Below are 15151 nucleotides of genomic sequence, written 5' to 3'. Positions count from 1 at the left end.
GTGAATGAAAAGAAGAAAAACATTTTCCAGTGAACTTCTTCAAGATGTCTTAAAAAGAAGACATTCTGATTAAATTGCTCTACTATGCCTGAGAGAAAGACATACTAAGTAAGACTGACAGAGAGTCAGAGAACATAGCAAATGACGCTCACAAAGGAGTTTGCTAGAATTAAAATGTAGGATATGTCAGAGCTGGCAGATTGTTAGTTTCCATATGGCACAGATACTCCAGGGGGATGCTGATTTGGGAATTGATAGCAAAGAGTTCTATGGGATTAAACCTATTTGTCTGCGGTTGTCCAGACGGGCGCTAGAACTGCACGCAGAATCTTCTGTTCCGGACAGATGCACCATGCGTATAACCTTGCCAGTGTGGGCTTGCGTAGGCATAAAACGGACCAGACATAATGGATATATCGAAACCCAACCTGAGGCCACGTTCACAGAGTCAGTATTAGGTCAGTATTTTACCTCAGTATTTTACCTCAGTATTTGTAAGCCAAAACCAGGAGTGGGTGATAAACACAGAAGTGGTGACGGGTTTCCATTACACTTTTCCTCTGGTTGTTCCTCTCCTGGTTTTGGCTTACAAATACTGAGGTAAAATACTGCCCATTGATCACCTGTAGTAATGCTCTTCAGCGGTCGTTTAGTGGCTGTTTATACACGCTGACCAGAACTCTATGTGCACAAAATGATCGCCAATGCAATGTTGTTGGCAGCACATCACCTGCTTACACAGACAGTATGCTGCTACAAGCAACAGTTTTTAAGTCAACTAAAAATCATCGCACTTGACGAAGAAGCATTTTTCCTCATTTGTGGCGGTGATTGTAGGCATGATAAATGGTCTGATAGGTGAGAACGAAATATTCCTACGAGCTCTAATTCCCAATGATTAGCCTGTCTAAAATCAGCATCAGTAAGGCTATGTGCCCACGTTGCATTTTTTATGCGTTTCCGCCGCAGCAGAAATGCTTAAAAACGCATTTCCATGCAATCCTATGGGATTCCGCAGTTGCTGTGCCCATGCTGCGGATTTTCCGGCTGCGGAATCGCATAGGGGTAAAATCCGCAGCATATTCATTATTTCGCAATCGTGGCGATTGCATTGATTGCATTGAAACGCTCACTTTACGCATGTGGCTATGCCCACCATGCGTAAAGTGAGCGCTTCATGTGCGGATGGTACCCAGGTCTGGAGGAGAGGAGACTCTCCTCCAGGCCCTTGGGAACCAAATTGATGTACAAAAAAAAAAAAAAGAATTAAAATAAAAAGTAGGGATATACTTAACTTCTGATGGCCCCCGGAGTCCTCCTGGCTCTCAGCGGTGGCTTCCGTTCCCAGGGATGCATTGCGCGAATCACCCAAGATGATGTCGCGGTCACGCTACCGTGACGTCACAAAGGTCTTCCACGCAAAGCATAATTGGGGAACAGAAAGTACCGGGAGCGCCGCTGAGGAGATCGGGGGCTGTCGGAAGGTGAGAATAACCATATATTTTTTTTTTTTAATTATTTTTAACATTATATCTTTTACTATAATTACTATAGGCAGCATCAATAGTAAAAAGTTGGTCACACTTGTCAAGCGCAATGCTTGACAAGTGTGACCAACCTGTCAATCATATTTCCAAGCGATGCTTCAAATCCCTTGAAAAAGCGCAAGCATTCTGCAAGCTAAAAACGCTTGTGTTTTGCGGTAAAACGCATGCAAATTTCGCATAAGTTTTACCCGCAGCAGGGAGTTGCAGAAATGCAACGTGGGCACATAGCCTTAGTGTAATAGAAACATGTGCACCACTTCTGCATTTTTAACCCACTCCATTATTAAAAGAAAAAAAAAAAAGGCCAGGCTTTTGAATATCAAAAGATATAAAAAGCATTCAGCCACTGTGGACTCCCGAGAATATAGCTGTACACAGGAAACTATACAGAGGCACGGGTGTAGATAACCACTGCTATAGGCCTCAGCGGTTCCCAAAAGCGATGTCACGGGATATACAGAAGAAGATGGGAATACCTCCTTAAAGGGAACCTGTCAGGTTCCCCATGCCCTCTAACCCAGCGGCATACACTTATCAGTAAAATCCCTGCCTAACCAGCCTTTAACACATTTTTCTGGTCAAATGACCTGTGGGTGTGATAACATAATGTGAACGTATGGCGGCATCGACGCTTATGCAAATCCAGCGCCTGTGCGCCACTCATTTCTGCAGCGTCAGTATGTCTCTAAAGCCGGGTGTGCACTTCCTGGCTTTCTAGGCACGCACTGAGCATGACCGGAAGCAATCTTCCAAACTAACGGTCATGCTCAGTGGACCTCTGAAGCTGGGTGTACGCTTCCCGGCTTCAGAGGAAGGAACGCTGCGCATGTCTGGAAGTTTAGCGGTTAGCTTCCGGTCATGCGCAGTGTAAAGCCGGGAAGCGCACACCCAGCTTCAGCGCCGCACTGCGTATGACCGGAGGTTCAGAAGATTGTTCCCCGTGAAGCGTACACCCTGGTTTCCAAGACGGTGTCAGCGGCGTCTGTGCAGTACCATCTATCGGATCACTGATAGATGCTACTACGCAGGCAAAGCCGGCACCATTTTGACACAGAATTTTTTTTTTCAGAATTAATGTATATCACTAAATAAAATTATTTAATGCATATTATAGATCCGATAATGCTGCAGCGCAGGCACCGCCACCTGCCTGTTAAAGATGATTTTTGTTTCCTATTAATATTATCTTTAGTAAGTAAAGTAGGGGGCAGGCCACTGAGGGATCGGTGACCTGTCAGAAGCCATACAGAACAATAGCTAAGCAGAGCACCACATGAAGACCCCCACAGGCTGCCGCGGAACACGAGCATATCATTAACTGAAAATAAAGATTAAACAACAACCACAAGATGGATTTCATCACCCCAGGTATCATTGTAATCAGTATAACAGCACCGATCAGACACTGTCTGTAGGTTACTGTGCACAATTCTGTTGACAGGTTCCTTTTAACAAAAAAGTACCAAGATATTGGGATGGCAGCTAGAAAAAAATAATAAAATAGTGTCCATTTTTAGGCTTAGTACAAAGAAAGATATATTAGTCTGGTGAACTCTGTATACTTCCTGTTTCTTTTATACAAAGTACAGGAAAGCAATGATTAGCAAAAAGTAAAGATATAGAACTAAAGTACTGATTTCTTCTTCACTATTAATCACATTTTCCATAAACGTGTTTTTGTTTATGCAGTACAACGTTGGAGACTTTATTTGTTCCAGGAATCAATGAAGCTCTATGTAAGAAGTCCATTGTTATCTTCTTGCATGACTTTAAATAAACTATTACGCACTTTAAAAGAGAATCTGTAAGTATGATTAACCCTCCTAATCCATCTACATGGGCATGTAGGTGATAGGAAGCTGAATAAAATGATACATCGATATCTGTAACCTGAGGTCTTATTCCAGAGGTATTCAAGTTTTTTCTTATATGTAAATGAACTGTTAAGATCAATGGGCAGGACATAGATCTCCCTGAGAATCTGCCTAGAGAGATAATTGTAAATGAAAGGAGCCATTGCTAGTGTGAGACATGTAATGACTGACAGTCTGCTCTCCTGATCTACATGTCTCACACTGGTAAATCTTTTATTTAAAATAAGCTCTGGAGGCAGATTCTCAGGGAGTTCTACAGTGGCATGTAAAAGTTTGGGCACCCCTGGTCAAAATTACTGTTATTGTGAACAGGTAAGCAAGTTGAAGATGAAATGATCTCTAAAAGGCCTTAAGTTAAAGATGATACATTGTCTTTGTATTTTAGGCAAAATAAAAAAAGTCATTTTTTACATTTAAAAAAAATTACAAAAAGGGCTGATGAAAAAGTTTGCGCACCCCTGGAGATTTGAGTGCTCAGACAGCTTTGACCAAGGTTTCAGACCTTAATTAGCCTGTTAGGATTATGGCTTGTTCACTATCATCATTAGGAAAGGCCAGGTGATGCAAATTTCCCAGCTGTATAAAAACCCAGCCTCCTATAATCTTGTGCCAAAAACAGCAGCCATGGGTTCTTCTAAGCAGCTGCCAAGCACTCTGAAAATGAAACTGGTGGAGGCCCACAAAGCATGAGAAAGCTATAAGAAGTTGTCCTTTCCTTAGCTCGAAATGTAATCAACAAATAGCAGTTAACAGGAACAGTTTAGGTCAAGATAGGGTCTGGAAGACCAAGCAAAATTTCAGCAAGAGCTGCTTGTAGGATTGCTAGAGGCAAATCAGAACCCCTCATTGAGTGCCAAACACTTTCACAAAGATTTAGCAGACTCTGGAGTTGTGGTACACTGTTCTACTGTTCAGAGACACCTGCAGAAATATGGCCTTCGCAGAAGAGTCATCAGAAGAAAACCTCTCTCGTGTCTTCACCATAACATTCAGCATCAGAAGTATGCAAAAGAACATGTAAACAAGCCTGATGCATTTTGGAAACAAGTCCTGTAGATCGGTGAGGTTAAAATCATTTTGTCCAGACAACCCCATTAAACCTTACACTTGCAAGAGGGATTCATATGGATTTATTTTTCATTAAAGGTTTTTTTTTCTAAATTATAACATGATGTATCCATTCAAATGAATGTAGCCGATGATCTACAGTACCAGAGAACTTTCTCTGCTCAATCACACTGCTTACATCAAACCACTGCTGGGCAGCTGATGTTTTCAAGTGCCGGGTATCTCTTCCTTCCCACTCTTTCATGGTCTCATACGGATAACCTATTCTAAACACAGGTCATCCATATCAAAAATCACCTTAATGATAGGTGCAAGGAAGAGGGGGTCCAAGCTCTGAGATTGCAAGTTTGATTGTTGATGTTGCACTGTGTGTGAACATGTTCACAAATGTAGTCCAGATTATTGTCCAAGCAACCTTATTAGGAGTCAAATTAATGGCGCTCTGAAGTCCATCAGAGCCAAGAGCCGATTTTACACTACAGCGTGATCTACATCCTTAACATTGTCTGTAGATTATGAGTGAATGCTATTTTCAGTTGAAGTAATAAGCATGATCATTTTTTATGGAAAACAGCAAACATTGTTCCAAGAGTGGGATGTTGTCATGCGTCATGTTGACATAGAATCATTCAAGTGCTGCTTTTACCATTTTATTATTCCACACTGGTTTACAATCTCACTGGTCAGGAGATATATACAAAGAATGTTGCTATCTGTTATCCACCAGTAACATCCAAGGACCTCCCAGAAGGAGAGATTAGACTATAGATTACTTTATGATTAAGCTGATCACAGAGATAATATGTTAAAAGATGTAGTACTTTAGCATATCAAATAAAAAATGTCTGGGTTGTCGGGTGACTAGCATCTACAGATGGAGCCAATAGGTTTGCAGGGCCACGTGAGTAAGGTGTGGCTGCTGGACATGAGCCCCGAGAACCTCCTCTTACCTGACGTCATCCATAGTACGTATTTTGATTAGCCGGCCATTGTTGCAGCATGTGAGGTTGCAGCAGGCCGAACCAATATAATCACAACCTGCACTAACAATATGGCAACTGTTGGATGGGGTCCGACACTCTGCTACGGCAATAGCTATACGTGAGCAATGTTTAGAGCAGAACAGTTCATGGTATCATACCAATCCGTTGCGCGACCAGCTCTACCCTCGCCTACTGTATCCTCACACATCCCTTGTAGATTGTGACCCTCGCGGGCAGGGTCCTCTCTCCTCCTGTACCAGTCGTGACTTGTATTGATTAAGATTATTGTACTTGTCTTTTATTATGTATACCCCTCCTCACATGTAAAGCGCTATGGAATAAATGGCACTATAATAATAAATAATAATAATTCACAAATGGGAGATAAACTGCAGTACTCAACAGCAGCTGCACTCTTCTGCTCCATACATCGCTTACATCCGGCCACTGCTGGAGCAGACACAGAGAGGTCATCCATGTACAAGTCCAGGACATCCCCTTTCATAAAGATAAGGCTATCTACCCACTAGCTATGGGGGTCATATATAACGACAAAAGAATACAGAACTTTGTAAGAACTGAGATGTATGCAAACACCGAATATATGAAATCTACACTGTGTTACTGCTACATAGAATATACCTCTAAAATGAAGGTACTTGGTGCATAAGCTGGCCAATTCATGAGTGCCCACCAGCCATGACAAAGAGAGTACCTTTCCATGTAAGTACCCTAAACCTAATATTTATCAAATATGTCTCTCCCATGCCAACAGCCTAAAATGTAAAGAGCAGGTAGAATCCAGCACCAATAAAAATAGCCTTAGGGCTCATTCAGATGTCCGTGAAACGTGGTCTGATCACAGACCTGCAATCCACGGACTGGCCATGGGTCTACTAACCTGAGCTCAGTAGCCTTTACATGCATATGCAGCTGCAGAGTTCTGATCAGGAGACCCATAGCCAGTCCCCGAGGATTGCAGTTCGCACTCGGATCAAGTTTCATGGAAGTCTGAATGAGCCCTAAGGGTAGGTGCACATGTTAAGGAATTGGCAGCGCTTTGGACGCAGCACATGTCCGCTACATCCAAAGCACTGCCGGCTAGTGAACTCAGGTGAATCCGCATGCATTTATTGAACCATGCGGACTCACCGCATCCAATACATTGTATGGGTGAAATTTATCTTGCGGAGGCTCGTGTCTACACAAGATAAATAGACATGCCGCGGTCTGGAAAGACGCACCGCATGTCCGTCTCCATGGGTTTTTTAAGAGCTTTTCTAGGAGAAACACGTGTGTTCTTGTATTTTACCCATCAAATTGGGATGTCATCAAGAAAACTGTCAGAAATTCAGCACGAAAAAAAAAGATACAATAAAATGACCCACACCAACAAACCATGAGCTTGTAAGAGTGTAAAATAATAAAACGCCATTGACAAATGCAATCTAGATTTGTACAGCACAAGCCTTTGCCTTTGTCATTGACAACCCCAAGAACTGAACATTTAAACCAGAGAAGTCGCCAGGTGAAATAAAGGAATCTGAAAATCACTGACAAGTTAGAACAGAGATGCCAAGCTCCCTCACCGGAACATTACATGCTTCATAGTGTCGTATAACCCCTCTAGCAAGAGCCTTTACATCCATTTCAGCACAGTGTATAGCGGTAGAAGGACAAGTCAGGGAATGCTTTCTATAAGGCGGCTGATATTTTATTGATTAGGTGAAAATAAAAAAAAGGAACTATTTTCATCAGCATGCTGAATCAGATTTATATAAAAGACTGGTCACCGGGGGAGCCTCACTGCTGAGGTCTGCCTCATTGATCAGTGCTATTCTAAAGGTACCTTCACACTAAGCGACGCTGCAGCGATACGGACAACGATGCCGATCGCTGCAGCGTCGCTGTTTAGTCGCTATGTGGTCGCTGGAGAGCTGTCACACAGACGGCTCTCCAGCGACCAACGATGCCGAAGTCCCCTGGTAACCAGGGTAAACATCGGGTTACTAAGCGCAGGGCCGCGCTTAGTAACCCGATGTTTACCCTGGTTACCAGCGTAAATGTAAAAAAAAAAAACCACATACTCACATTCCGGTGCCCGGCGTCCGCTTCCCTGCACTCCTCCTGCATCCTGTGTCAGCGCCGAACATCTCAGGCATCTCCCACAGAGCAGAGCGGTGACGTCACCGCGCTGCTTTACGGCCGGCACTTACACAGAATGCAGGAGGAGTGCAGAGAAGCGGACGCCGGGCACCGGAATGTGACTGTGAGTATGTGGGGTTTTTTTTTACATGTACGCTGGTAACCAGGGTAAACATCGGGTTACTAAGCGCGGCCCTGCGCTTAGTAACCCGATGTTTACCCTGGTTACCAGTGAAGACATCGCTGGATCGGTGTCACACACACCGATCCAGCGATGTCTACGGGAGATCCAGCGACGAAATAAAGTTCTGGACTTTCTTCTCCGACCAACGATGGCACAGCAGGATCCTGATCGCTGCTGCCTGTCAAACACAACGATATCGCTAGCCAGGACGCTGCAACGTCACGGATCGCTAGCGATATCGTTTAGTGTGAAGGTACCTTAAGGAACACACACAAGCATGGACACATACTAGGCCATGTCTAGAGATTGTGGGCAGACTGTACTATCAAAATATGCATACACAATCAATGATTACAGGAATATTGGGCAATGAGAACTTCATCCCCTTAGGCCGGGAATGTCAAACTCACACAAGGAGAGGCCAAAATGAAAAACCTTGGACAAAGTCACAGACCAACTAGTATACAGTATAATGGGCACCACATTGCCTTCTATACAGTATAATGGGCACCCCATTGCCTTCTATACAGTATAATGGGCACCCCATTGCCTTCCATACAGTATAATAGGCCCCACATTGCCTTCCATACAGTATAAGAGGCCCCACATTGCCTTCCATACAGTATAATAGGCCCCACACTGCCTTCCATACGGTATAAGTGTCACGCCGCCTCCTCTGCCGCCTCCTGCAGCCGCTCATACTTACCTATTCCCGGCGTCCCGGTGCGGCTCTCCTGCAGCTTCCTCTCTCCAGAGCTCGCTCCCGACCTCTGCTGGCCGTCGGGCGCACGCGCACGTCAGGTTCTCTTCTGTGCGCGCGCACCTGTAACCTCTGCTGGCTCCTTCTGTCCGGTCCTCTCTATCATCCTGGAGGACCCTCTTCACCCGAAGTAAGGGGCTGCGTTCCTATTTCTTCCTCTCTGTATCTCACCCCTGTGCCTGATATCACTTGTGTCTTCCTAGTGCTCCAGGCCGCACGTGTGTTCTGTGCATCTTCTGTTCCCTGATTCTATGTCCTGTTTTCTCTCCGCAGAACCTCTCGGTACTCACAGCCCTGGCAGTTCCTGTGTTTCCACAGTCCCTGTCGCTCTGCAGTTCCTAGTGTCCCTGCAGCCCCGTCGCTTCTCTGTTACTGTGTTCCCACTATCCCAGCGCCTCTGCAGCCCCTGTGCCTCTGCAGTCCCAGCCTCTCTGCGGTCCCTGTGTCTCCCCTCTGCTCCAATAGTCCCTGTCTCCCAGCGGTCTCTGTGTTTCTACAGTCCTGAGTCCCTGTGGAACTCAGTCTGTCCTTTGTCTCTTCCGTTCCCACCAGTCTTTGTTTTTCGTTTACTCCCCACGGTCCTGACTCTCCGTCCCTTCTTCCCTTTTTCCTACTAGGTCCCTCCGGCTTCCGTGGCGATAGTCCCTCACGGTCCTGCCCCTAACTCTCCCTGTATAGGGGGAGGTCTATCTGGTCAGCTCGCCAGTGAGGGGATCGTCGTCACGGTCTAGTGGGTCCACTCTTTCTATCTTGGTAACCTCACAATAAGAGGCCCCACATTGCCTTCCATACAGTATAATAGGCCCCACAAAGTCCTCCATACAGAATAATGGCCTTACATAGGGGTGGTGGTTCTGGTGTTAAGGGCCAAATATAATCTCCCACGGGCCAGACCTTGACATGTATATCCTAGGCATACTATAGGAGAAACGTCCAGATTCTTTTTTGCTTCGGTCTAGACTATTTTTTTATTGTGATGACAAGTAAAGGCGGAAATCCTCATTGTATGAACAAACCCTAAAAGTACCTTATAATTGTGTATTATAAGTGCAGCATTTTCTAAGTATGCAGCCTGTATGGTACACTAAAATACCTAGAAAAATATAGAAACAGCGTCTGATAGCAGCAGAGGGAATCAGATGCAGAGAGCAATAGTATGGCATTATGTACTGTAACAGCAGGCGCTTTGTGACACTGTACAAACTTCGCAGTGTATACCACTGGTTTACAATCACTAGCACTTCTGCAAGCCTTTTTATTCAGCTGAAATAACACATATATCATCTGCTTATGCAGCAATCTTCACTCGCTACAATCCAGCCCTTTCATAATGCGGAACACCAGGACTGAATACTACACACAGAACAGCACCAAAGACAAAGACAGCTCCCTGGATGACTCCGAAATCCGCTGCCTGAAATAAACTGCAGTGCTTTCACATACCATTCCAGGAGCCCCCTCCTCAATGTCACAATATGGAGTAGGACTAGATCAGAAAATAAGAAGCATCCAAGCACTACTCCAGAAAGACTCATCCTCCACACATACAATGTCTTATAATTTCAGCAGATCCAGATCACGACCAGGCGGCCGGCGGAGGACCAGGCCTCCCCTAAATAAGCACTGAGCATTGGGTGAAGTCAGGAGGATGTGATTATCTGAGCTGGCCCATAACATATGCCCTGTGAGCACCATAAACAGAGATCACAAGTGCAAGGAGCGTGTATACAGAAGAAATACGGAATATGGGTGGGGATAAGATAAGATGTAACCCCATACATTCACTTCCAGCAATATTATCATAGGCAGGAGCCTAAACCAAACAAGGTCAACTATAGGCAAAATAAGAGACAAAGTATATACAAAAACCACAGCTAACCGTGTGACATTCCTGCTATTATTGGAGATCGCTTTACTCCAGAAAGGTATGATGCTTATTGGTACAAGACTACAACGGAGAAGAAGAAGCAGGGCAGATGGCAGTAGGTCCATGGGAAATGAGAACCCTGCGTATTATTCCCCACCACCAAGATTAACCGCTGGGATGCCATATAAGTTAATGGGCCATGGCCTGGCAAGCTGATATACAGCTATTGTTTCCCCGGCTAAAGCAAGCAGTCATATACTGGGATAATATGTGCCACAAAGTACAAAGGAGGTCTGTGATGGCTTTTCTAAGAGGTCCATTTGCTGGGAGAGCGATAGGCGGGACTTGGGGAATGACATCCCATAGAACAGACCGCACATCATGTCAACAATCACAACACTACCCTCAGCACAAACAAACAAAAGCAATAACAAAAGGCATGGAGGAACAATAAGAGAAAGTCCGGGATCACCGCTGCACACTGGTCACAAGCCACCGGCAATGTCACGTTCCTAACAAGAAGGGAGACAACAAGCAGTGCCAGCAGGCACCAGGGTAATGCCCGAAATAATACCCAGCACAAGCAGGAAATCACTGCATACAAATAAGAGAAAGCCAGAACCAGCTGCAGACACAGCACATTACATAACATTCCTCCCAACACCAGGGAGGGGTGATCAGGAGCCACTCATACAAAGCAGGGCATCTCTACGTGTGCCCATGCCAGGGCATCATCTCTATACGTGCCCATGCCAGGTCATCATCTCTATACGTGCCCATGCCAGGGCATCATCTCTATACGTGCCCATGCCAGGGCATCATCTCTATACGTGCCCATGCCAGGGCATCATCTCTATACAGTACAGACCAAAAGTTTGGACACACCTTCTCATTTAAAGATTTTTCTGTATTTTCATGACTATGAAAATTGTACATTCACACTGAAGGCATCAAAACTATGAATTAACCCATGTGGAATTATATACTTAACAAAAAAGTGTGAAACAACTGAAAATATGTCTTATGTTCAAGGTTCTTCAAAGTAGCCACCTTTTGCTTTGATGACGTTTTTGCACACTCTTGGCATTCTCTTGATTAGCTTCAAAAGGTAGTCGCCGGGAATGGCCTTCCAACAATCTTGAAGGAGTTCCCAGATATACTTAGCACTTGTTGGCCCTTTTGCCTTCACTCTGCGGTCCAGCTCACCCCAAACCATCTCGATTGGGTTCAGGTCTGGTGACTGTGGAGGCCAGGTCATCTGGCGTAGCACCCCATCACTCTCCTTCTTGGTCAAATAGCCCTTACACAGCCTGGAGGTGTGTTTGGGGTCATTGTCCTGTTGAAAAATAAATGATGGTCCAACTAAACGCAAACCGGATGGAATAGCATGCCGCTGCAAGATGCTGTGGTAGCCATGCTGGTTCAGTATGCCTTCAGTTTGGAATAAATCCCCAACAGTGTCACCAGGAAAGCAACCCCACACCATCACACCTCCTCCTCCATGCTTCACAGTGGGAACCAGGCATGTAGAGTCCATCCGTTCACCTTTTCTGCGTCGCACAAAGATGCGGTGGTTGGAACCAAAGATCTCAAATTTGGACTCATCGTACCAAAGCACAGATTTCCACTGGTCTAATGTCCATTTCTTGTGTTCTTTAGCCCAAACAAGTCTCTTCTGCTTGTTTCCTGTCCTTAGCAGTGGTTTCCTAGCAGCTATTTTACCATGAAGGCCTGCTGCACAAAGTCTCCTCTTAACAGTTGTTGTAGAGATGTGTCTGCTGCTAGAACTCTGTGTGGCATTGACCTGGTCTCTAATCTGAGCTGCTCTTAACCTGTGATTTCTGAGGCTGGTGACTTGGATAAACTTATCCTCAGAAGCAGAGGTGACTCTTGGTCTTCCTTTCCAGGGGCGGTCCTCATCTAAGCTAGTTTCTTTGTAGAGCTTGATGGTTTTTGCCAGTGCACTTGGGGACACTTTCAAAGTTTGCCCAATTTTTCGGACTGACCTTCATTTCTTAAAGTAATGATGGCCACTCGTTTTTCTTTACTTAGCTGCTTTTTTCTTGCCATAATGCAAACTAACAGTCTATTCAGTAGGACTATCAACTGTGTATCCACCAGACTTCTGCTCAACACAACTGATGGCCCCAACCCCATTTATAAGGCAAGAAATCCCACTTATCAAACCTGACAGGGCACACCTGTGAAGTGAAAACCATTTCCAGTGACTACCTCTTAAAGCTCATCAAGAGAATGCCAAGAGTGTGCAAAGCAGTTATCAAAGCAAAAGGTGGCTACTTTGAAGAACCTACAATATAAGACATAATTTCAGTTGTTTCACCATTTTTTGGTAAGTATATAATTCCACATGTGTTAATTCATAGTTTTGATGCCTTCAGTGTGAATGTACAATTTTCATAGTCATGAAACTACAGAAAAATCTTTAAATGAGAAGGTGTGTCCAAACTTTTGGTCTGTACTGTACGTGCCTATGCCAGAGCATCATCTCTATATGTATCCCTGACAGTGCATCATCTCTATACGTGCCCATGCCAGGGCATCATCTCTATACGTGCCCATGCCAGGGCATCATCTCTATACGTGCCCATGCCAGGGCATCATCTCTATACGTGCCCATGCCAGGGCATCATCTCTATATGTGCCCATGTCAGGGCATCATCTCTATATGAGCCCATGCCAGGGCATCATCTCTATACATGCCTTATACGTGCCCATGCCAGGGCAACATCTCTATAAGTATCCCTGACAGTGCATCATCTCTATACGTGCCCATGCCAGGGCATCACTATAAGTGTCCTTAACAGTGCGAGGGCATCATCTCTATAAGTATTCCAAAAAACAGATCAGGCACTCACCCAACGTTGCTGTGATTAATGTCCTTTATTCGCTGTGATCAGCGTTTAGACTTCCATGGAGAGGCGGCAGGAACAGAAACAAAAGAGGGTGCGGGGGAACAAGTGAGGACAACGGCCGTTTCGCGCGAATGCGCTTCAACGGGTCCACGTGCAAACAACACACATGTCACTTCCTTTTAAGGGGGCAGGCAGAGAGGGTGCGGTGGAATTCTTTATGGATTGTAACCATAAAGATGAACTAGAAATGATTAGTACAAAGACTTTAGAGACTAAAATTCAAACCTTGGCTGAAAAAGAAATAAGATTGTATTGGACCATAAAATCGTTAAAATCGTTAAAATCTTACGTTGACTGCAACCGAGTCCCTAGAGGATTACGTGTGTATAAAGACATATCACAATTTACGGAAGATGCGTCATTCAAAGAAGCATGGGAGCAAATCCATCTAGAATGCTCACAAAAATTGTTACTACTAGTAATCTCGCAAAATGAAAAACAGTATGACCAATTATGCGATCAGCTAAATAAAGCTAAAAGAGAACTTTGCGCAAGAACAGCTGAAAGTCAGTTCAACATGTTTCTAAAAAAACTGGAGAAAAAAAAGATTATTCTGAATCTCGTAGTTTTTCATCTCTATAAGTATCCCTGACAGTGCCAGGACATCTCTGGGCATCCCTAGTCTTGTGACACCAGTGCATTTCTGGGGGTCTCGCTGCCAGGTATAGACCCAGAACCCAGCCTCTTTCTTGCCCTGGGCAATGCCAGCCTTTGTGTGCACCCAGTAAAGTTGCCCGCTGCTGTCACTCACTGCCATTGGCACCCGGTAGCGGCATTCCTCCGCACGGGCAGCAGTACTCACCGACGCCGTACTTCTCGTGCTCCGTGGGTCTCCACATGCCTGCGGCTCGGGGGGCCCTCAGTGGCCGGCCATCGCGCCCCGGTCCGGCTTCCTGCCTTTGTCTCCTGTCAGTGGACGGAAGGCTGCTCACACAATGCGGCTCCTGTGTCGGTGCCAGGGATGCTGCTCCGCGGTGCCAGCTGCCTCACATGCCTGGCACAGCTGCACTGACGTGCGGGTACCTGTGCGGCTCTCCGAGGATGCGCCTGCCTCCCGCGCTCCTCATTCCTGTGCCAGCGTTACAGACACAGTGCCCTGTTTAGCTCCGGGCAGGAGCATGCGTCATGCACACCGTTATGTGCCAGCCTCGGCAGCGGCGGCTTATTGTTCTGGTAACCAGGAGCGAAGCAACGCTGCAGGCTGTGGAGCAGTGCACGCCGGGAAATGTAGTACAAGAAAGTGGCAATGCACAGCAAGCGTCTACTCCGGTGTACTCAGCAACGGGGGCGGGGCTGTCATGTTTGGCTCCGCCCACTCGAGCCGCTTGTTACTTCACAGTATAGTGCTGTACACAAACCCCAGCTACAAAGATCACGTGGTAGGTAACGCATTGACCCGCCCATCATGGTGAATGGCAGCTCCTTGGGCCTGTGACAGGCTTCTGTCAGTGCCCGTGAAGACGGTGCCCGCCCACTCACGGAAGTCATGGCAGCATGGCGGAGGCCGGCAGGAGCAGAGAAGGTACTTTGTGGTGTGTGGCTACTTCCTGCTGCGCTAGATGTTGTACCGTGGGCCCTAGAAAAGTGGATGTGAATGTATTGCTTTAAGTACTGCATGCCAGTATAACACCCCTGAAATATGCCAGTACACATATAACACCCCTCTATATACCCCTGTAACGTGCCAGTACACCTATAACACCCCTCTATATACCCCTGTAACGTGCCAGTACACCTATAACACCCCTCTATATACCCCTGTAACGTGTCAGTACACATATAACACCCCT

The 15151-nt window shown here is 45.6% G+C and overlaps 2 protein-coding genes across 9 annotated transcripts in view; one reads left to right on the top strand and one right to left on the bottom strand.

Annotated features, from left to right (window-relative positions):
• Positions 1-14472, bottom strand: part of DOCK4 (dedicator of cytokinesis 4) — a 517521-nt gene extending 503049 nt beyond the window's left edge. For all 5 annotated transcript variants that reach the window (XM_077265059.1, XM_077265063.1, XM_077265060.1 and 2 more), the window contains exon 1: positions 14164-14472. In XM_077265059.1, coding sequence (XP_077121174.1) covers positions 14164-14200 — 37 coding nt within the window. In that variant the 5' untranslated portion in view covers positions 14201-14472. The remainder of the gene's footprint in view (positions 1-14163) is intronic.
• Positions 14473-14505: 33 nt separating this feature from the next.
• ZNF277 (zinc finger protein 277) overlaps positions 14506-15151 on the top strand; it is a 173771-nt gene continuing 173125 nt past the window's right edge. The window contains exon 1 of one of the 4 annotated variants that reach the window (XM_077265067.1): positions 14506-14740. In XM_077265067.1, coding sequence (XP_077121182.1) covers positions 14608-14740 — 133 coding nt within the window. In that variant the 5' untranslated portion in view covers positions 14506-14607. The other 3 variants (XM_077265071.1, XM_077265070.1, XM_077265068.1) reach the window with 3 other exon arrangements.

The sequence above is a fragment of the Ranitomeya variabilis genome, chromosome 5 (genome assembly GCF_051348905.1).
Source record: "Ranitomeya variabilis isolate aRanVar5 chromosome 5, aRanVar5.hap1, whole genome shotgun sequence".
NCBI lineage: Eukaryota > Metazoa > Chordata > Amphibia > Anura > Dendrobatidae > Ranitomeya > Ranitomeya variabilis.
The sequence above is the reverse complement of the archived record's forward strand: the minus strand, read 5'-3'. Positions and strand labels throughout refer to the sequence as shown.